The sequence below is a fragment of the Cervus canadensis genome, chromosome X, assembly GCF_019320065.1.
Source record: "Cervus canadensis isolate Bull #8, Minnesota chromosome X, ASM1932006v1, whole genome shotgun sequence".
Classification (NCBI taxonomy): domain Eukaryota; kingdom Metazoa; phylum Chordata; class Mammalia; order Artiodactyla; family Cervidae; genus Cervus; species Cervus canadensis.
Window position 1 is genome coordinate 18884965 of NC_057419.1, and position 23438 is coordinate 18908402.

Here is a 23438-nt window from a genome sequence, read left to right on the forward strand (position 1 = left end):
AGTCCCAGCCAACTGGGATTCAGTCACATCTGCATTGTTGATCTTCTCCCTGACTATGCCAAGGGCTATGGACGGATTCACAACCACCCCCAGAGCAGAGGGTCAGCAGCTATGTCTTGTGGCCATGTCTAAGCCTTCTCTACTCCTCAGTTCTTCTATTGTTTTTGTTTTGTGTCCAGTCCTGGAGCTAGAGGGGAAGAGTCTACCAAATACAGATGTTGTTGGTGGCTGTGATTCTTTGTGGCATGAGTTAAGAGCTACTGCTCTCAGACTTCTCTTGTGGTCCAGTGGTTAAAACTCTGGGCTTCCATTGCAGGGGGCACAGGTTCGATCCCTAGTCTGGGAACTAACGTGCAGGGAGGCCAAAAAATAAATAAAGTAAAAGCTACTTCTCTGAGGATGCTGGAAAGTCCTTGTTATTAATGTAATTTCCTCTTGTTTATTTTTGCTGAAAAGCTTGAAAAACATGGGGAGATAACAAAGATGCGTTCATGTTATGTTGAGTAGGATTCATTCTCTGTCACCCACTGTAAACCACATTGCTTTCTGCTTCCCTTTTTTCCTTTGCTGACAATCTGGTCATCTCCACTGTGCTGTTTAAAATTCTTGATGGAATATGGAGAGAACTCGGGAATCTGGTGAAAGCTTTCACCCTACCCATAAGCTGCCCCTGCACATCCCTCAGAACGGTCTCTATTCTCAGCCTGCATTGAAGTCCACAGCTTACCAAAGTTCACTCATCTCCTGCTTTCCCCCTCCTCCCCTTCTGGGCCCTAATGAAGAGCTACACTGTTCCTGAGTATTTTGAAAATGAAAACCTGTCAACTTTCTAAGGCTTTCTTACTTTACTCAGAAATTTAAACTCAATGCCAGGTCTAAAATTCACCTAAAGGCCGAAAGAAGCAAGAGCACCATTGCTATGCTTGTGCACATCTGCCCTGATGTTCCTGGAGCCAGGCAAAAGGCTGCCACCACTTACACTTGGAGTACAATAAGAGTTGAATTCCTTTTGACTAAATATGAATATTGAGGAAATCTGATGGAAGGAGGGAAATTCCACTGGAGCAATTAGTTGCAGTGCACTAAACAATTATAAACTTAACCTTTGATAACCCCATATTGGGATCATACTCTGAAAGAAGTGAGTGAGAGGAGGAAGCAGATCTTTCTCAGTCAAGATAAGGAAACATACAATTAAAATTTCAGAGAATTGGAAAAGGCTATCTTCCTTTCTAAATCAGAAGGCAAAAAGTCAACAGTCCATTTGATAAGAAAGAAATTTGTTTTCAATGTAATTATAACCTTTAGTTGGGTTAATTTTTTCTGTTTTGCAAAATATAAATGGCTTAATCAGGCAGAGATCGAGAGCCAAGGCATTTAATAAATAATCTACAAATTATTTTAAAAGGCTTTTGGAATCTATTTTCATTCATGGATTTCTGTCTGCAAACAGCAGATAAGGAAGGTGTAAGTAAAATCTAAGAACATATATAAATAATCAATGATAGCAAAGGGGATGTAGCACAGAAAACTTACCTTCCCTGGGGTCCATCCACGTCATGGGCACATCTTTCCTGTGCCTGTATAACAAAATACAGCTTGAGAATACTGTACATTTATACCTTCCAGGATTCACCCATGGCCTGTTTAATAATGAGTATCAGTTTACTTTTAATGCTAAATTTTGCAGTTTATACTCTAGGTGCAAATTCATAAACATTTTTCTGATAAGGATCTTTCTGAAGCATATAACTTGACAGAAATAATCTCTTGTATTGTTACAGGTATTGTAGCCTGTACTATACTTAGTCACTCAGTTGAGTCCGACTCATTACAACCCCATGGACTGCAGCCCACCACCTCTTCTGTCCTTGGGGATTCTCCAGGCAAGAATACTGGAGTGGGTTGCTATTCCCTCCTCCAGGGGATCTTCCCAACCCAGGGATTGAACCCAGGTCTCCCGCATTGCAGGCTGATTCTTTACTGTCTGAGCCACCAAGGACACCTTAACATTAGCTAAATTTCCTATTAGGATTTCCCTGGAGCCCTCCTGGCCCCTGACCTTGCGTGTTCTGTTCCTTCCTTGATTACCTTTGACTGTTCTCTCTTGCCTCCCTAATCACCATGGTGGCTCAGGTGTAACAAATCCGCCTGCAATTCAGGAGACGTGGGTTCCATCCCTAGCTCAGGAAGATACTGTGGAGAAGGAACTGGCAACCCACTCCAGTATTCTTGCCTGAGAAGTCCATGGGCAGAGGAGCCTGGCAAGCTACAGTACATGGGGTCACAAGAGTCAGACACGACTTAGTGATTAAACAAAAAGACAACAAAATGACACCTGTTACCCCTGGGGGAGGGGAGTTTCCTTCTCTTTCTAGCCTCACAATCTCTCCTGAGCACCAGCGTGGCATTGCCAACTCTCCCTAGACCTTTCCTCTCGCCTGCCCCCGCCCCAGCACCTCAAATCCAGTAGGATTAGCAATAGGAGCACCATCTTTCCCTCCTCACCTGCTCCCGTGCCAGGTTCTGTTTCTCTGTTCAGGGATTCATCCTCATTCTACCACGAGGTAGACTATTCTACCACATTCTCTCACTTGAATTATTGGAATTTCATTTCAAACTCCACATACCCAAATCTGATCTATGGATTTCCCACCCAAAACATTTTCCACACACAGCCTTCCCATCTCAGTCCATGGCAACTCCATCCTTTTTTTTGTTTTTGTTTTTTTACAAAAGTTTATTCTTAAATGTACAACAGGTTCCAAGACAACACTTCATTCTAGCTATAGGCGGCAACAGATATCATGGCAGGGAATCCAGGTGTTTAAACAGGAATGGAACTAAGGGTCATCATTGCCTCAGGCACAAGGAGCAGCTTACTTTTTGCTAGATTTCTTAATTCCACCAGTGGCCAGGGGGCCTTTCCCCACGGCCTTTGCTTTTAGCTCCTCGAGTTTCTTCTGCGCCTCCTTCTGCTTCTGCTTGAATGCCTTATCTTCCTCGTCTGTCTCCTTGGCTTGCTTCTTGGGCTGCTTCAGAGGCTGCTTCTTGCCACCTTCGCAGCCCGACATGGTGCCTGCCACCTCTTCCCCAGACCCTGCCACCGAACTCCATCCTTGCAGTTGTTTAGGCCAAGAATCTGCCAGTCTTCCTTGACTGCTTTCTTTCACATCTTACAGGCTGTGTCCCCAAGATACAGGCCAGTGCCCAGCCACTTCCCATCACGTCCACTGCAGCATCCTTAGTTGCAGCCCCTGGATTATCCTGAATGGGGTCCCTGCTGCTTTCTTCCATTCTGGTCATTTTCCAATAGGGCACCCTGAATGATATTTTTTAAATGTATATCAGATTAACTTCCTCCTTTATTCCAAAAACCTCATTGTGTTCCCATTTTGCATAGAGCAGTAGTTCCCAATCAGAGGTGACTCCTGTTCTCCAGGGGAATCTGCAATGCCTGAGGATATTTTGGGTTGTCACAGTTGGATGGAGGGTACCACTGGTATCTAGTAGGTAGAGACAAAGGATGCTTCTAAACATGCTACAGTGCAAAGACCAGTTCTTTACAACAGACTTATCTGGTCAAAAATGTCAACAATTCCTAAGCTGAGAAACCATGAGAAAGAACCTTTACAATGGCCTAGAAGTCTCCTTGATACGGCATCCACTACCTCTAGACCTCATCTCCTACCACCCTCCTCCGGTTTACTCCACTCCTGCCATATTTACCTCCCCTTTCCCCATACAAACAATCTAAATGATGTTTTCCACATGCTTGGCACCTCTGTTGTTCAAGGCTTTGCCTCCTCTGTCCTTCTGCCTCTAGGTTATTAGGTTCCTGCAAGCTACTGGGGAGTTGATCAAGATTTTAAGCTAAAGATGGCGATGATGAGTCACCTGAGGGCCATTCTTCAAGCCTCTCCATGTAAGACACTGTGGAGAAGGTTCCAGACTCCGAGATCCACGCCTGCAAGGCCTTGCAGCCTCTACACCTGCACTTACAAATCCCGGAACCCAGTCTGTGAGTACACGGCTGCCTGGATGGAGTGGAAGCTGGTTGTTTCCTATGAGTCACGGGTGTTGAGTGTGTGCAGCTCTGATGTCAGCGGCATTCCAGGCTGGGATTAGATGCCTTGAGGAGAATACCCCATTATTTCTCTGTTAAAATACGGGAAGCTTTTCCCCTAACTTTATTGAGCTACAGCTGACCTAAGTCTGAGGTGCACATCATGATGATGCACTCTGGAACGTTCCATCCCTCATTAGAAATTGCAGAAGAGTTACTTGTAGCTGACCAGCTGGCCCATGTGTGCTTTGCTGTGACCCCGCAGATCAGGTGAGGTGGCAGATGGTCTTCCCTGACTCCACGGCACTGCTGCCATTGGGGGTGGCTCATTCCGTGCTGTTGGGGCTGGACTGTGCACTACAGACTTCATGGCATCCCTAACTGTCTCAAGACCTCCCAAAAGGTCCCCTGGAAGCAAAGTGACACTGGCACAGAACCCCTGGGATGATAGGAGAGGATAATGTGTGTGATGGTGGAGACATGAGTTTAATGCACTGGTTAAGCGTATCTGCCAAATAGTTATTTTCTATATTTTCCACCATTCACAGTAAATTCACACAGTTTTCCAGTGTTGGTTTGCTTCCAGATTGTAGGTTTCTCAACTTTTCTTCCTTGGGTTTACTCTCTCTGACCCTATATGCACATTAAAAAGGAACTTATGAGCAGTGCCAATCTAGCTAAATCCATTGCCTTGAAACTGCTTCATAAATATATTTTTATTGTAAGTTTATTTTGTTTCTTCCATCATTGACTGTGTTCTCATTAAACTGAACTGGCCTGAGTCATAATAAATTTCTGGTCGCTGGGTGTGGCTTCCTACCAGCAAGCCCACCTTCTCCCCAGAATGGCTTCTTCTCAACACTGGTACTTTGCGGTCTGCCGGGCCAGCCGGAAGATTTCAGCGAGCAACACGACGCGTTCCTTTAGGCTAAGAAAAAAGGAGACAGAACAGATGGGGTCGAGAGGATCGCTGCAGTCAACGATGATTCTTTATTTCTCAGGGTTACATATATACTAAACCAAGAAGAGAGGCATCCCAAAGAAAATTCTTCCCCATGTACATCATCTTTAAGATAACAATCACCAGAGCTCTCTCCTGGCGCCAAAGGCATCCTACTTATCTTAAGGGCAGTCGTGCAAAGCCATCTATCTGCACCTTGTGTGCATTCAAGGCTCACTAATGGTCTGTTAGGAGTTAACTTGGATAGTAAATTTCAGAGGGGTGGCGGGACAGAGAGCTATGTCTGCGAACAGACCCTCGACAATCAATCAAGGCAGCTCCCAGAGTCAGCTCTTTCAAGCCGCTCCCCGCAGCTCCCCCTCTTTTATTTAATAAAATGGCACGCCTGATTCTTTTGGCGTAAATAATTACTGTGTAGGACAGCCTTGATGTCCCACAGCTCTTTGACAAATTTCTTTATGATACAAGGAGTAATGCACACAAAAAGCGCTAATACCAGAAGCATGGCCACGACCCCTGAAAAAAGATGCCAAAGTGAGGTTATCGAAGGAAAATTGGAAAACAAACTGTTAACAAACTCTTCAGCATTTTCTGCCAAATCCATACTAGCCCGAGGAGCATTTTCTATATCAAGAATTTCCTGATGAAGTTGTAATAGATCTAAGGAAATGTTTTCATTATGCCAAATACCATCTAAATGTGATTTCACTCTGTCCCAAGGAGTTTCAGTATCATTATAAATTTTTGGTGTAACACAAATCCAACGATAGTTAGCATGACATCTAATTTTTGTTCTTAGCTTTAACCCTTGCACTTCTTCTCCCAAAAATCTTACTGCATCATAAAGCGCATTTAGTCTATCCTCTAATTTTCTATCTATATCTTCTTGAATCCCTAAAGCCTTTGAAGTGTTTTTTGCCAAATCGTCTACAATGCCAGCAGTATGCACAGATTGAGCTAAAGATACAGAAGCAGTAGTAGCAGAAGCAATTAAAGTTATAAGCGTTACTACTCCTAGAATTATCAATCCTATCCCCCTTCGTGGCCTAGCAAGGGCTGTACGCACCTTATTCCACAGCTCAAGCCCTGACTCTTCATACCAAGGCTCAGTAAGATTTACAGGCAACATAACAAAAGGTGGTTGTTTAACTATCAAGACTCCAGAATTATTTCTTATTCCTCGAATGCAATTGGTTAGGGTACAATTAAAACAATGAATATAATATTGACTATTATTCTTAGTAAGATTTACAGAACCAGCAATAATCATAAATGGATAAGGTACACAAGCCCGAGGATATCTCCAAGTTGCATTCCAAAAAAGTCCACCTTTAACCTTTTCTCCAGTCTGCATGAAGGATCCGCTTGTTTCAAAAGCGGCCAGCAACTTCCAGACCTCAGTTTGATAAACAAGGGTGCCGCCAAGATTCCAAATTCTCGCTGCAAACTGTCTGTTACTTTCCTTTCCGGGGTTTCTCTCTGAGTCTGGCGACCAGTCCCACAGTGAGTGCGTGTCATTAGTAATAGAATATACAGTAGCAGTCTCATCTCTACAAAGTTTCCATGGCACCGCTATATGTTTCCCTTTATGCCCCAGGCCACAGAATGGGATATCCTGGGGTCCCGTCCCGTTGCGTCTCTGTGCATGCCCTGTGAGCTTGGTCACACCAGGAATATCCACACTCCAGCCAGTGCTGTAATCAGAATATCCAACATCTGTAACAGTGAGACAACCTGAAACATTATGATTTCGGAAAAAGCACATTGGTAATTGTGAAGAGGATCCCGTATAAGAAATACTGGCATTCTGTGGAAAAATATGCTTATCAGAAAACCCCCCCAAAAGTATCGTGTCATTCACATACACAGGAACAGAACTCATTTCCCATCCAACGGGCTGTAAAAGAGGGGGATCAGGAACATACGCCCAGAAGATACTGGCTTCCATGGAACTTATCTGGTTTAAAAGAAGTAATAATGAAATTAATATACTAGTAGGAGAGGCAGGGGAAGGGTTCGAAGCATTCTCACACGCCATCTGTAATAGTGCCTGTATCTGCTGAGTATCTGCCTGTATCTGCAGCGGGACCATCTCCTGGATTGTGAGCTGTCTCATTCGCTCCTCCAGTGCTCTCCTCTGCCGTGCGTACCAACCTTTCCGGGAGCCAGCGCGGCGCTTCGGCATTCTGCGGGAAAACACAAACATGACCTCTCCCCCATATTAGAACTGGATCCGGCCCATGCCATCTGCCTTCTAGCGGGTCTTTCCACCTGACTAATGGCCGTGCCTTTTTATTATCATAGTGCCAAAAACGTTGAGCTGCTGATTTTCCATTTTTATCAAGGCTCAGAAAATTTAAAACAAACAAAGCATGACTAAGAAGATTGTTAGGCGTAATAGCATACAAACTCCCCCTTTTTAATTTTTTCAGTTGGTGCTGAAGGGTTTGATGTGCCCGCTCAACAATTCCTTGGCCCTGTGGATTATATGGGATTCCAGTCTTGTGTACGATGTGCAGCTGGGCACAAAAGGTTTGAAAATTGCGGCCAACATATCCAGGGCCATTGTCTGTTTTGATGCATTTAGGTAGGCCCATAGCAGAAAAACTCCGTAAGCAATGCTGCTGCAACAAACTTCTGGCACAAGGTGGGGCTATTGGCCATACCCTGTGGCAAAACTTTCCAATGATACCTGCGCATTGGTTGGGAAAAATTAACAGATGGAACACTAAAAGCAAATCGAGGGCAATCTTGAGGTGCTAGAGGAATAGTATAAAAGCAGTCTTTTAAATCTAGGATTATTATGTGGGCATTCCTAGGAATAGCCATGGGAGAAGGCAATCCTGGTTGTAATGCTCCCATGACTTCCATAGTTTCATTAACCTTTCGCAGATCCTGCAAAAGCCTCCATTTCCCAGATTTTTTCTTAATAACAAAAATGGGCGAATTCCAAGGTGAATTAGACTGTTCAATATGTCCCAATTCTAACTGTTCCTGCACCAGTTGTTGGGCAGCGTCAATTTTCTCTTTGGAAAGGGGCCACTGATCAACCCACACAGGCTCCTCAGACTTCCAAGTAATAGGATCTGCGTGAATTACAGGAGGATCAGAGGTCCCTTCTAAAAATACCCAAGTCCACTTCTTTTTGGTAACCTTTTTGTCTGAACAGGCACAACAGTTCCCTGATTATTTTTTCCAAGTCCCGAGGTGGGAAGAAGCCCTTGATCTAAAAGCTGATTGCTAACCTGATCACTGGGGCTGTATAAATATACTCCCATATGAGTCATAACATCTCGTCCCCACAAATTTACAGGGAGGTTTGGGAGGACATAAGGTCTAATGTCTCCTTCGTGACCCTCATGGTCAGTCCAATGTAACAGCTCTGTACTTTGTTCAGGGTTATTAGTTTGACCAATTCCTTGCAATGTTGATATAGCTATCTGTTTAGGCCATTCTCGGGGCCAGTGTCTCTCAGCAATAACAGAAACATCAGCTCCTGTGTCCAGAATGCCTGTAAACAACTTTCCATTTATTCTTAATGTGAACTCAGGACAATTATTAGTTATTGCCTGGACCCAGTAGGCGTCAGAGGATCCAAAGGCACCTTCCCCTCTCCTGGAAGCCAATGCTTTTCCTGTTTGCACTGCAGGGACCAATATCAATTGAGCTATACGCTGTCCACTAGCTATGGTGGTAATGCATTGTGGGGAATGGGCCATAATTTTGATTTCTCCTGTATAATCAGCATCAATTACTCCAGGAGCTATGAGCAGTCCTTTTATGGTGGAGCTACTACGTCCGAGCAAAAGTCCGATGGTTCCATCAGGCAAAGGGCCGTATATCCCAGTGGGCAGAGCCTGCATTCCCATTTCGGGAGTCAGTACTGTGTAGGAGGAGGAACAGAGGTCCAAGCCTGCGCTCCCTGAGGTGGCTCTGAACAAGTCTGTAACTCGCCTTCTACCATCTGATTTCCCTGCATTGCCCCATAACATTGTTTCGGGGCCAGGGGCTGGCCCCTCACCCAGTTTCCCGACTGCGAGGGAAGTGGGTGGCCCTGGACATCAATTTTAGATTTACAATCTTTTGCCCAATGTCTTCCTTTTTTACACCTAGGGCATAAATTAGGAGTTTTAATATTCCCTGAATTGGCTCGTTGGGGGCAAAAGGCAGCACGATGTCCAGGCTGGCCACAAACAAAACAGCCAGCATTTACCCTACTAGGTAATCCTCGTTTATTTTTCATTTGCTGTTGATATAATACTTCTTTTATACTTTTACCTTGTAAAGCTGCAGCCAGGGTAATACCCTGCATATAGGAAGGTCCGATATCAGCACATATACGAATGTAATCTGATAGACCTCCCTTTTTTCTGTACGGTCTAAGTGCAGCCTGACAGGCAGAATTTGCATTTTCATAGGCTAATTGTTTAGTAAGCACTATTCCAGCCTGCTCATCAGCTATAATCTTACCTACTGCTTCAAGAAGACGAGCCACAAAATCTTGATATGGTTCATCAGGCCCCTGACGAATTTTTGAAAGATCCTCAGTCTTATTACTAGAGCAAGGGAGCTTTTTCCAAGCCTGCCGAGCAGCATTAGAAATTTGAGCATATGCTCCAGGCAAATAGTTCAATTGAGCATTGGTATTCTGGTAGGCCCCTTCCCCTACCAACATTTCATATGTAGTATTGATCCCTTGTCGCTGGTTTAGTTCAGCTATATGGCCACATTGTTCTGTAAATTCTGATTTCCATAATAAATAGTCCCCTCCTGATAAGCAAGCTCTTGCAATTTGTTTCCAATCACTAGGTGGCAAATTTTGACCTCCTAGACTCTCTATCATGGTCTGGGTAAAAGGAGCCGTAGGTCCATATTGACCACAGGCAATTTTTAATTCCTTTAGTTGTTTGAAAGGTAAAGCTTCATAATACCTTTGGTTTTCATGCTCGAATACCGGGAAAGTAGCGGAGAATCCCTGAACAGTTTCTCCAGCTCTTTGGGCCTGTTGCATAGCCTTTTGCAAGGGGGACAAACTATGTGATTCACGAGTTATATTTAATGAATTTTCAGGTTTGGAAATAGGTGGAGGATCTAATCCAGCAATAGTTGAGAGAGCATAAGTAGGAGGCTCAGTAGAGATTGCACCAGCGCCTTCATCCCTATCTTCCCTTTTTATTTCTTCCTTTATTGTTATTAATAATTTCTGCATGAGTGCCTCCAGACCCTTTGTCGGAGGGCCAGCTACTGCCTGCACATTCGAATTGTCAGTTACAAGTAATTCCCAATGATCATCCTTATGGTAAGCAGCTGCCTGTTCCTCTAAACTTTCCTCATCCTCTGGAGTCAGCGTTCCCTCATTTTCCTTCAAAGGTTTTGCAGATTCTAATTCAAAGTTTGTGGGTCCTTTCCCTTTAGGAGTAGCATAAACTTTAGGAGTAGCATAAATTGGTTCTTCGGGTGGGAGCATGTGTTTTAATTTACTCCCTTCCTCATGTTCAAAATCAAGGCAGTCTCTTATTAAAGACCATAATGAAAATGTTTCCACAGGAACCTTATTAGGTCCGTGGAGAGTATAATATGTTTGAATCTGTTTCCCTATCTTTTTCCATATCTCTAAACTCATAGTCCCTTCCTGCGGAAACCAGGGACATACTTCCTCAACAAAACTAAGAAAAGTCTGCAATTTTGTTTTAGTAACCTGCATTCCCCGATCCTTCAACATTATCTGTAACATATGCACAAACAACTGACGACTATTATCTTGTCCCATGGTTTATACTCTCAACAATATTCCTTCCTGCCCCTCAATATACAAGTACACACACTCTTACTTACCTTAATAGTTTCAACGGGCAGCGGCCGCAAGGAACTTTCGTCGAGCTCCACGCTGTTGGGCGCCACTTGCCGGGCCAGCCGGAAGATTTCAGCGAGCAACACGACGCGTTCCTTTAGGCTAAGAAAAAAGGAGACAGAACAGATGGGGTCGAGAGGATCGCTGCAGTCAATGATGATTCTTTATTTCTCAGGGTTACATATATACTAAACCAAGAAGAGAGGCATCCCAAAGAAAATTCTTCCCCATGTACATCATCTTTAAGATAACAATCACCAGAGCTCTCTCCTGGCGCCAAAGGCATCCTACTTATCTTAAGGGCAGTCGTGCAAAGCCATCTATCTGCACCTTGTGTGCATTCAAGGCTCACTAATGGTCTGTTAGGAGTTAACTTGGATAGTAAATTTCAGAGGGGTGGCGGGACAGAGAGCTATGTCTGCGAACAGACCCTCGACAATCAATCAAGGCAGCTCCCAGAGTCAGCTCTTTCAAGCCGCTCCCCGCAGCGGTCTAAGGCTAAAATGGAAAAAAGTAGTCATATTTATCTAGTTACTAAATTTTGTGTTAAGTGTGAGGGCTTTCCTTATTTTCTTGTTTGTTTATATTTACAGAAAGTATTTACTTTTTATTTACACAATGATGAAAGTAAATCCAGTATGCTCATGTCTTTAGGATAGTTTGCTCCTTTTAGTGCTGACAAAACCCCAGAAGGTAGTGGCTTAGGTAGGTGGGGGATTCTCTCTCTGTTTTTTAATAAACGTTTTTAATATTTATTTTTATTTGTTTGTTTGGGTTTTAGTTGCAGCACTCGGAATCTTTGGTTGCAACACATGGGATCCTTTTTGAGCAGCATGTGGGATCTGGTTGATAATTGGAAATGCAGGATCTTAGCCACCGGACCACCAGGGAAGTCCCAGGGGGACTTCTTTTGGTTAATTTCCCACATCAGATGAAATGTTCTTATTTGTTATTGGAAGAAACAGGTGAGACTCACTGTTTGATTGTGGTTTTCACATATTACACTGTCCCTCCTTGTTTCACCCAGGAGAATATTTGGTCTTTGCTGCCCTGAGCCACTGAGCATGTCCTGTTTGGATATCCTGGTCCCTCATCATTTGGTTAGGAAGACAGTACTCATTGATTCTGGAAGCTCAGTGACCCCAGAGGAAGGCCCAATACACTTGTGACCCAAGACCACTAGAGGTTAGTTAATGTTCAAAGTCCTTAGCTAGCGCCTCCCACACAGCGAGAACTCGGTGCTGGCAGCTACCTCTAGTACCACAGTTGTTATCATCATCACCATCATCACCATGTCATATGCTCAGCACCTCCCTCAGATGTCTGACCATTTTTAGGATCTGGGGAGCACAGCGAGGACTGACTGAAGGAGGAGGGTATGGCAAACTGACAAGTAGCATTTCACTAGGGCCTGTGCCCTATGCTCTACCTTCATTCCCCATCATCACCAGGCAATCACTGGTGTCAACTCAAGCTGCTATTTGCTGTGATCTCAAGTTACAGACAGTAAATGTTGACAGTCCTAACCCTGTGGACTGGTAATATGATAAAATAAAGATTAAAGCCTGCACCAGTTACCCAAAATGAAAAGAAAATTACTTTTCATGTATCATCGAGTGAAATTTAGCTTAATTTTTTGTCTGATAAAAAACATTTAGGTTCCAGATTGTAGGTTTCTCAACTTTTCTTCCTTGGGTTTACTCTCTCTGACCCTATATGCACATTAAAAAGGAACTTATGAGCAGTGCCAATCTAGCTAAATCCATTGCCTTGAAACTGCTTCATAAATATATTTTTATTGTAAGTTTATTTTGTTTCTTCCATCATTGACTGTGTTCTCATTAAACTGAACAGCGACCAGACCTTAGACTATTGGGGAATAAGTTTAATAATACTAATTTTTAGTTTAATGAAATATAAAGAACATCATCTAGAATAGAAATGGTACAGATTTGTTACTATTCTATTGATTCTTAACATTTGTGATCTCCCTAGTTTTAGACAGAAGAGGAACATTTATTTTTAAAACAAGTTGGAATAGAATAGCAATGTATAAAATGTAGCTATTAGCCCCATGTATGTATTTGCATGTAAATAATGTATTCAGATTATATGGCTACCTGTGGAAATTTCCATTAGCAGAGAAACTTCTATTTGACAGGACTGGTCTATATTTTAGCTGAACTATGTCAGAAAACTGTTCTATTATTTCTCTAATTAATTTTGAAGAACACTAATAAAGCCTGGAGAACAACAGTATTGAAAAGCTTGTTTTGCAGTGTCTTCACAAAGAATTCCATTATTCCCCTGATAATATGGGCTGGGATACCCAGACTATATTGTTTTCCATTAACTTTCAAATCATCTTGAGAAACAATGGATGCGTTAAGAACCTTTTGGATTTAATTAACAGCCTCAGGGGTATCTGCAGCCACAATGCACTAGCAAATAGCCCTAAACTGACCACCAGGAAACGTGGGCCTTAGTCTGCTGCGGTGGTAACTGCGTGTGATGCTGTGGTTATCTGGGCTCAGCGTCAGTGCCTCTTACAGCCCTGATGCTCTAACGAGGCAGTTTGTGATTCTGTGACCATACTCAACCAAGTCACGTGAAAGGTCCCTGTGTATACCCTCACTGCAGTAGCCCTAGGCCCGCTAGAATGGCATTCAATTTGATGAGGAAACAGCGTATCTCACAAAAAAGGACAGTACAAGGCAAGGTACGGGAGAAAAGGTTAATGACGGTATAGAGCAGTAATGTCCAAAAGATATATAATCCAAGCCACATGTACTCTTCTGATTTAATAGTCACTCTGAGTGGGGGATAAAGAAACAGGTCAAAATCTGAGGTGGCACAGTGGTAAAGAATCTGCCTGCCAATGTAGGAGCCACGAGAGATGCAGGTTTGTTCCCAGGAAAGAACCCTCTGGGGTAGGAAATGGCAACCCACTCCAGTATTCTTGCCTGGAAAATTCCATGGACAGAGGAGTATGGTGGGCTTCAGTCCACGGTGTTGCAGAGACACAACTGAGCATGCACGCATGTGCATAATATTCTTTAACTCAGTATATCCAAAATATTATCACTGTAACATGTAATCAATATAAAAATTATTAGTGAGGTAGTTTACATGAATAAGTAAGTCTTCAGAGCACAGTGGGGTATCCTATACCCTACATTTTCAGCACATCTCACTGACTGACCAAGGGGAGTAACCTGGCAAGGTCTGGAATAGCGTGGTAAGATCAGAGTTTGGGAAGGATGAGGAGAAGTAAAATTAGATGGGCATGGTGGGTTCCTAATATGAAAACCTTGGTGCCTGGACACAGAAGTTTGAACTTCACATAGTCTTTAACATGGGAACAACATGATGAAGGTGGTAATTTAGGAAAACTGATGGATGGCAAAACATAGTAGAGAGTAGTAAGAGAGGAGGAAAAGTGAGCAAAAGGACTTTTCCTCGAGGAAAAGTGTACGGTGTAGGGGCCTAAACTAGGCTGGTGGTCATGGGCTGGGCAAAGAAGAGATAAGCCTCAAAGATCCTTAAGGAAAAAACTGTGCTCAGCAGAGTAAAAGGAAATAAAGGTAAAACAGGAATGAACCTGAAAGGTTGTTGCTGAGCCTTGAAAGACGCCAGGATTCTTGGCCTCCAGAGGAGAGGAATTTAATCCGGGGCCAGTGACGAGGCTTGACTGCTCAGAGCTTTTATGTAATAAAGTTTTCTTAACGTGTAAAAGAGATAGGGAAAGCTTCTGACGTAGACATCAGAAGGGGGCAGAAAGAGTGCCCCGCTGCTAGTCTTTAGTAGGAAGTTATATACTTCCTAGCAGGCTGCTAATTAGAGAAAGGAAATGTCTCAAAACTCAGAGAGTGGCATCAGGCCACTCACCCACAACATGCATTTTGAGATAACATTGGTACAAGGTGAGTCATCCTGGGCCCTAAAACGACTGACAGGAATCTTGAAGAAAGGCAGGTTTCCAAGCAAATTCATAGTCTCATTAACACAGCATAAGAAAATATTTGCATGAGTAAAACATACTGGATTGTCAAGTCGGTTCTGAGTCTTAAGCAGAATAGTACTAAAGAAAGACAGAGTCTAAGGTAAATACATAGTTCATTAACATAGCTTAAGAAAAACATTTCCATAAGAAAAACACATTGGTTAGCTCAGGGAAAAGTTAAATTCTGGTGGAACCAGGTGTTGTTATGGCAACACAGATTTTTAAAGGAAACCACCTTTTAATTTCATACAGAGAAGGGAAAAAAATCTGACTCTTGTTGTTTGTTTCCTGCTGCTTAAGAGAGAGAAAAAATGTCTGACACTTGCAGCCTATTTCCTCCATTTGGGGGCCCCTAGCCTTTCTGCCTGTTACCCTCTCAAACCCTTCCCAGAATGATCTTTATTTTGTACATTCAGTCCACAAGCAGTGATTGAAAGCCAGCTAGTGGGGAACTAGAGGGGCAGCAGATAAGTATGCATACACGCATATAATTATCATTATATCTGTGTAATAAACGTTTTGAAGGAAAAGATCAGAATGCAATGATTAATAAGGGGATTGTTTAAGAGGATAATCAGAGAGGTACGGAAGTGACACTTGCTGAAGAGGTGAGAAGCCAAAAATAGGAGCCAAACCTGAGCTGAATGAGGGGTAATTGATTTCTGAGGAGGAATAGGAATTAAGGGGCTAAGGCAGGCATGATGCTGAAAGACTGACACCTCAGAGGCAGGAGCTGAAGGTGATACAAACACAAAGTAAACCAAAGCCAGGACCAGTCAGGTACATGAGGACTGAAGGCAAGCACATCTTCACTATGGAGTCTAGAGGGCTTGCGTTGCTCTTAGCACATTCCATTAGTGAAGTCTTCCTAATGACAGTGTGGTGTCACCCCTTAAACCTTGGCTGACAGAATCACTAGCTCCGTTTATTTCATTTTCCACACAGAAGAAGCTGGAAACACAGGCTCCATTAGAGCATATAATCACCTTCCTACTTGGAGGAAATGTCTGAGCAACTACCAAGAAATCATTTTAACTTGTACTTTGTTAGAATGCAGGAAGAAAGAAGAGAACAAAAATGTGCATTTATCTTTAGCAAAACAAGCCCGGGGCAAAAGCTGGCTTCACTAAGAGGACAGTGACCAAGGGCTCCCTGATACTTGTGGGGGGATGGTCTGGGTTCCAAAAGGAGGAAGTGAGTGTGACAAAGCCTGGAAGCTAAACTTGTGAACTGAAGGGCGTGAATTGATAGGCGTGTTATGACCATAAGAGAGCCACTGAAAGAACAGGCCGGGTTTCCTCAGGCTGCTGTTTGTGTGGGTGAGGGAGTAGATTCTAGGCATTTCCTGAACAAAGTGGGGGCCGATTTAAGGTGAAACAGGGCATCATCTTAGGCATCTGCTCATCATTCCTGTCTTCCCTAGTCTCCATGGGAGACAGACCCTCACCAGCTGGTTTTGAAGGGTGTGAATGCTCAAAGCCCCAGCCTCCCTCTGGGCATCTCAGAGGGGAAATGTTGTCAGGTCTCTGCTGGCGGTCAGCTTTAAGACTGAATCAGGGCTGTTCTGGGGGTTTCTGGAAGCTTTAAAATACCAAACTAAAAACTAACCAAATACAGCTTTTTAACCCAACAATAGCATTTGGATAATCCATGCTCAGATTAAAGGGCATTTATCAAATTAGGAGCTACAGGGCACAATAAAGGGGCAGGGAGACATGGCTCCTGCCTGCAAGGAATCTGCATTCCAGTCCAATAATAGTATGATTATATGGTGCCAGTTCCCCCCATTTTTCACTTTAGATTTCTGAAACAGAAAGTTCTCCTTCTCTCAAGTAAGTTCTTGTTCTTCGGAAGTTATTTTATACCGAGGGAGAAAACCCAAAACGTCGGGTTTAGACCTCTAGAGAAGAGATGATCTGTATTATGTGAAAAGCTGAACAGAAAAAAGGGAATACCCTGAGTTTGCCTATTGCTTTTGGCTCCAGACCAAGATTTCTCAACTTTGGCATTACTGACATCTGGGACCACGTAATTTTTGTGAAAGCCCATCCTGCTGCTATATAGGATGTTTAGCTGCACCTCTGGCCTCTACCCACTAGATGTCAGTGGCACCCTCCTCCAGTTGGACAACTGAAAGTGTCTCCAGACATTGCCAAATGTCCCCTGGGGTCCCCATAGCTCCCTCCTGTGAGAAGCACTGGTCTAGAAACTGCCTTGGCACGCTCCGTGTCTATACTGCGGGCCACTTGTAGGATCCCACTTGGGGCAACTACCTCAGGAAGAGAACTCTCTCCCGTCTAAGAGGAAACCAGAGGCAAGCTTGTTTTTTTCTGACAAGCTGAGTACCAGTTACCCTGCCATGCACAGAGGGGTTTGACTGGGCAGCAGCTGCCTTGTCACTTTCTCAAATCCTCAGGCTCATTCTCAGCGGTGGGGTGAGGTTCAGAAGGGCATTGGTCATGATTTATCTCGATTCATATTTTGTCTGGTTTTCCTGTTGGTCTTGGTTCTGCCCATCCATGCTGCTTCTAAAGGGCAGAGACCTGGACAACCCGAATTATACACGTGGAGTCTGTCCATCACGTGTCCATAGCTCTCTTTGTTATAAGAAATTTGCTGAGATTTATCAGGGACTTGCCACAAAGACCTGGCGCTTGACTCTGGTAGAAAAATCAGCAGTGGTGATGCCGTGTGAGACCGAGTGTGCGTGTACACCTGAACTTACAGTGTCAGAGCTACACGTGTGACAGACAGAACTCCAGGGACCTTAGCAATGCTAACGTCTGGCCAGGCTTTGCAGGATGTCTGCCTAATCCTCACAGCTGGCTCCCATGGGCGGTGAACTCAGAGGACACACCTACGTGGGCCCATATGATCCCCGCAGTGAGGATTCCAGCTAGTGGGCCTCTCGATGACAGCCCCGATGTGCTTTCTCCTAGTGCACCCCCTCTGGGAGAAAGTGGACCTGGTCCCGGCGGGTGAGTGCCAGTCGCCCATCAACATCCGGTGGAGGGACAGTGTCTACGATCCTGGCTTACAGCCGCTCACCATCTCTTATGACCCGACCACCTGCCTCCACGTCTGGAATAACGGGTACTCTTTCCTCGTGGAATTTGAAGATTCTGCAGATAAATCAGGTGAGAGCCAGACCCGTGGTCTCATCTGGAGTTAAAGAGACAGCTTCATGTCAGCACAGGCCACATCGCACAGCCCCGGGAACCCTTTTGGTGGCAGTGGTATGGGACTCATTGGGCTTACTTCTTTTTTTCATTGTGAAATACGTATAACGTGAAATTTACCATCTTAGCTTTTTTTTAAGTGTACAGCTCAGTAGTATTAACTACATTCACACTGTTGTACGATCATCACCACCATCCATCCTTATAACTCTGTACTATTAAATAATAACTGTTTATTTTTCCCCTCCCTCCAGCCCCTTGCAATGAACATTTTACTTCTGTTTCTATGAATTTTGACTATTGGGTGCCTCATTTAAGTGGAATCATACAGTATTTGCCTTTTTATGAGTGGATGATTTCATTGAGCATAATGTTTCAAGGTTCATTCATATTGTAACATGTGTCAGAATTTCATTCCTTTTAAAGAGAAATAATGTTCCATTGTATGTACAGTTAATCCTTAGACAACACAGGGATCAGGAGCGCCAACCCTCCACAAAATTGAGAATCCAAGTGTACCTTAAAGCCAGCCCTCCATATCTGCAGTTCCTGTGTATCTGCGGAGTCATACAACTGCAGATTATGTAGTACTGGAATATTTCCTTAAGGAAAAAAAAAAAATCCACATATAAGTGGACTTGTGCAGTTCAAACCCATGATGTTTAAGGGTCAGCTGTCTATACCACATTTTGTTTATCTCTTCATCTGTTCGTGGCAGCTGCCTTTTGGCTATTGTAAATAATGCTGCTATGAACATGGGTGTACAAATATTTTTTCAAGAAGCTGTTTTCAGTTCTTTTGAGTATATACCCAGAAGTAGGATTGCTGGATCCTCCTTGGACTTTTTTGAGCATACGATAAGGGTCTCTCTTCATTTTTATGCATGTTTCCATCTACTAGAATAAGTAGTATTTTCTGTTAATACATATATCTCTGTGTATAGATTGTATTACTGATGTAGAAGATAGGGCATGAAGTTTAAACTTTGCTAGAAATTTATTTCCTGTGTGTGTTGAATATGTGGTAATCCTCTGCTAACTGACTTGACAAATAACGTTTATATTAAATAGCAATACTACTTAGTCAGATTTATGCATGGTTTTTTTTTTTTTAAATAAATACATACTATAGTACTATACCATCCGTTGTTGGTTGAATCTACAGAGATGGAACCAAGGATGAGGAAAACCAACTGTAAAATTAAATATGCTGATTTTCAACTGTGAGGTGGCTGGCACCCCTAACCTCTGCATCATTCAAAGGACAACTGTACAGAGCAAAAGGCTAGTCAGGCAAGAAAAAGACATTTTATATTTTTGGTCACCCAGCAACATGTATGTATTTTGTCATTCGTTGATTGATTTATTGATTCAACATTTACTAAGTGCCAGTCATGTGCCAGACATGGCACTAAGTGCTAGGAATAACAACTCGATTCTTGGCCTCCCAGAATTCAAAGACTAGTGAGAAAAGCACACAGTAAATTAGAATTATACAGCAAATGTGATTTGAAAAAGAATTTCTAAAAGTGCTGTTCGACCACAGAGGAGGGTGTGATATAGACTGTTCAGAGGAGTGTATGGTGATTTCACTAAGGAGGGGACATTTGTGTTGGATATTGAAGGATGAATAGGTGTTTGCCAAGAGGATTAGAAGGGCATTCCAGACTGAAGGAAAATCATGTGCAGAAACAGATGTTAAGAAAGTGTCCAAAACCGAATGTGGCCAATATGAGAGAGTATGCTGTGGGGAGAAGCAGGGAGAATGGTGATCACTGAAGATTAAGAGTGTAGATGGAAGGCAGTCTTCTGAAACACTGGTTACTTTTAAATAAGAGGATGGTATAGCATGATATCATCTAAATAATCGGTCAGTTGCTTTATTTTTTGAGGTTAACCCAGGCAACAGTACAAGATTAATCCACATGGGAGATGATGGGAGTCTGTGGCAATGAAGAGAGAGAAAAGCAAGTCTTAACAAGCATTTTAAAAATAAAAGCAAAAAATAAAAATAAAAGAACTTGGAGTCATCTTCAAATGAGAAGAAGGCAAAGTTAACCGTGATCTTGTGGTGTCTCACTTGGGAGGCTCTGGAATGGCAATGCCAGAAAGTTCATAAATGATGGACAATAAATAATTTGTAGGGAAAAATAGGGAGCATGTAAGAAAATATAATTTCTTCTTATAACTTTTCTGCTAATTTAATTACAAATGTTACATTAAAAATAGAAACACATTTCAACTGGTTATGCCTCAAAAAAGGAATGTCTTCAACTCCTGTCTAATTCCCATAGGAAGAATCTTTCTCTCAAGATAAGCATCTTTTCTCCTTTTGATGCAAATGGATTTTGGATTTTAGTATTTCCTGCAGATCAAGATGAGAATGAATAAATATTGATCCCTCACTGAAATGTTATTCATTTTACTATATAATTTTTAAAATGTTTCTCCCCAGATAAATCTTTTATTCAAAGTAATATTAATTGCTGCTCCATTAATTGCATAATTAATTGCATATGTTTCTTCCTATTCTTTGTTTCTATCTCATTTTGCATCAGATTGTCATGTTTTTACTAGTGGCTTTATTTTAGGTCAGGAAACATTTTTAAATAGTGTAGGCTGAATAAGGCTACCAATTTATTTTGGAGTGATCCTATATGATCAAGCACTAATTCGTTTAATGGTGTTTCAGCTGCACTTGGTACATCAGAATGCAATCCAATTTGAAAGGTTTGAGGGTGCAGCAACTGGAAGAAGATGGTTTGGCTATGGTAGGAATATTTTTAAAGGTAAAAAAATCTTACCAAGTTTAAACGATGTGTTGCACTCTAGAATGAAACGATAGAATATTAGAATATTGTTATTTACTTTAAGAATATGGGGATCAATACATTGGTATGATAAACAATGGTTAAAAGATTGTTAAGAATATATTTCAAATGGTATAAAATTAGGCTGTCCAATATGGTAGCCACAGGTCATGTATGGCTGTTGAGCACTTAAAATGTGGCTAATGTAAGTGAGGAAATGAATTTTAAATTTTATTTTAATCAATTGTCATTTAAATTTAGGAACTGACAATTCAGTTATTGGAAAACTTTAAAATGTTTGGAACAGCCTGGGTATGTTATATACATTTTCAAGTGTAAAATATACAACTCAAGTGTAAAATATACAAATCAAGTATTTCTGATGAAAATTTAGCATACAAATTCACATGTGCTGTATGTATTAAGTTCACCTGTGGTTTTTTTTTTTTTTTAGCTCATAGATAGGTTCACCTGTGTTTTGTTTCTTTTTTAACTTTAGACTTCTAGAAACTTTAAAATTACCTCTGTGGTTTGCATTATATTTCTATCTTTAGGCACTGGTATAAAAGGATAAAAGCAGATAATAATAAATACCAGTTAAAGTGTGAAATTTGTTAAGAGTATATTTTAAATGGAGTAAAAAGATAAAGGCAAACAACTATGAGAAATGATCAGGAAGGGAACTAACATTTATGAGAGTTGCTGAGTGCTTCGTTTATCTCCCATAGAAGGCTCTCTGGCAGACCCTCATCTCCATGTTTTAGATGAAGAAAGTAAAGCTCAGTGAAGTTAAGTGCTTTCCTGCCAGGTCACTCAGCAACTGGAGAACTGGATTGGAGCTCTGTGGACCATACTCTACACAGGATCTCTGAGCTCCTACAGGTTCCACAGGTGCAGGCCTCCTGCAAGCTCCCTGCCTTAGTCCTTAGTGGATGCTGAGTGTTTAAAGGGTACCCAGGTTTTATTTTAATCAGGTATGGTAAAACACACAGACATGGAAATGGAGGAAGAATTTTATTATACTCACAAATACCTAAAAAGAAGAGACATGGCATGCTGTGTGGGGACACATGGGGAATCTCCAGGGGCCTCCTGAGAGAACAGGGGAATATACATGGACAGAACCTCTGTTGTGGTTTCCATGGGAAGGAATGGGTAAGACAACATAAGCAGGCTTAGGATTGGCCACTTTGGATAATTTCAGCAGGCTCTGGGCATAGAGGCTTTGCCTAGTTGTCTGGTATGTGGCCCTGAGGTTATTAGGGCAAAGGAATAGTGACTTACAGTGTAAGAACCTCAAAAAGGAAGTAGTTCGGCTCTGATTGGCTGGTTTGCATATGAAAGGTGTGCTCCCTGTTGTTCTCTTTAGCAATTGACTACCTCTGGGAGAGGCGATCCCTCTAGCATTAGCAAGGCCTCAGCTATCAAAGCATAAAATATAGAAACTGGAAAACATGGTTATTGCACTAAGGCTTCTCAGGACTCAGGGGCCTGAACTGAAAGCTGGGCCTTACTGTGCTCTGGTTTGCCCTGAGAGCTTCCGCCTCCAGAGCCCCTGTGTGCCAAGCACCAGTGAGAGCCAGAGAGGGAAGCTGACGGAGTAAAAGGACGCCTTTTCCTTTGCCCAGACCACGGGTTCCCGCCCATCAGCAAACAGCCTGCTCATCTGTTTTGTCTACTTTGATTCAGCGATGTCTATAACATTCTAGATTGTACGGTTGAGTCCCTTTGATGTGCACCTGAAACTATCACAACATTGTGAATTGGCTATACTCCAATACAAAATAGAAAGTAAAAAAATAAACACAATAAAAAATGTAAAAAAAAAAATTATCAATTTAATTGCAGTTTCAGTACTGTGGATCGCTTTTAGGTAATCACCAATCTGATTTTAATTTACATTCTGTTACAGTTCTAGAGTGAGATGTCAGTTGTTTTTAATATTTTCTCATTCATTGTTCTTTAGTTAGGCAAACATCATCAAGAGGTACAGAAACTGGTGAATATTTTGCCATCAATTAAGCACAAGGTAATTTTTTTCCCCTCTAGATCACTTGAGATATAGTTTATATTTCAATCTCTGAGTGGAGACAATAACAGGCCATTTTGAATTGGGAAATGTAACTCACCTCAGTGTAACTGAGGTTCTCTTTGAAAGTCACCCCTTAAGACAACTTGCCATTTATGATGCTTCTGTTGAGAAAGCCCCTGGCCCTGGGACACTGTAGGGGGCAGAAATGATCCTGTCGGTGAGTACGGACGGCTGCTTTGGCTGCCATGCCACTGAGCACTCAGGAACATAACGAGTCCCCTTCTCGTCCCCAACCCCTGCTCCTCCTCAGTCCTTGTGCAAACACTCAGGGCAGCCTTCCGGAGTCTAGCTACCCTCCCACAGGCAGGGAGCAGAGAAAAGTTTGATAGAAACTTGGCTTGTTCAGCTTTACAGAACAATTGCCCACATCTTTCAGGGTTGGCAAATTGCCCCAGAGATTAATTTACATTGCATTTTAGAAATGAGAATTCCATTAGTCTCTCTTGAAAAAGAGAGGCCTTCATATTTATGTACCAG

At 42.5% G+C, this 23438-nt stretch overlaps 4 protein-coding genes across 16 annotated transcripts in view; 1 reads left to right on the forward strand and 3 right to left on the reverse strand.

Annotated features, from left to right (window-relative positions):
* LOC122434827 (collectrin) overlaps window positions 1-1719 on the reverse strand; it is a 35566-nt gene extending 33847 nt beyond the window's left edge. For 2 of the 10 annotated variants that reach the window (XR_006267472.1, XR_006267471.1), the window contains exon 1: window positions 1537-1705. Coding sequence is in view for 2 of the 10 variants with exons in the window: in XM_043458568.1 (XP_043314503.1) it covers window positions 1537-1561 (25 nt within the window). In the remaining 8 variants the exon portion in view is untranslated. Of the gene's footprint in view, window positions 1-1536 lie in introns of all 10 variants that reach the window. The other 8 variants (XR_006267469.1, XR_006267467.1, XM_043458568.1 and 5 more) reach the window with 6 other exon arrangements.
* Window positions 1-23438, reverse strand: part of LOC122434824 (collectrin-like) — an 88184-nt gene that overhangs the window by 45359 nt on the left and 19387 nt on the right. The window lies entirely within an intron of this gene.
* LOC122434826 (carbonic anhydrase 5B, mitochondrial-like) overlaps window positions 1-23438 on the forward strand; it is a 39523-nt gene that overhangs the window by 741 nt on the left and 15344 nt on the right. For 2 of the 3 annotated variants that reach the window (XM_043458563.1, XM_043458561.1), the window contains exons 2-3: window positions 3827-4021; window positions 17821-18018. In XM_043458563.1, coding sequence (XP_043314498.1) covers window positions 3880-4021; window positions 17821-18018 — 340 coding nt within the window. In that variant the 5' untranslated portion in view covers window positions 3827-3879. Of the gene's footprint in view, window positions 1-3826; window positions 4022-17820; window positions 18019-19224; window positions 21301-23438 lie in introns of those variants that run through there. The other variant, XM_043458562.1, reaches the window with a different exon arrangement.
* Window positions 2880-3074, reverse strand: LOC122434828 (translation machinery-associated protein 7-like). Its single transcript, XM_043458570.1, has one exon. The coding sequence runs from the start codon at window positions 3072-3074 to the stop codon at window positions 2880-2882; it is 195 nt and encodes a 64-aa protein (XP_043314505.1).

What these genes read in the sequence shown, in the direction of transcription:
- LOC122434828 (XM_043458570.1), bottom strand. Translation starts at nt 3,074, where the DNA reads ATGTCGGGCTGCGAAGGTGGCAAGAAGCAGCCTCTGAAGCAGCCCAAG.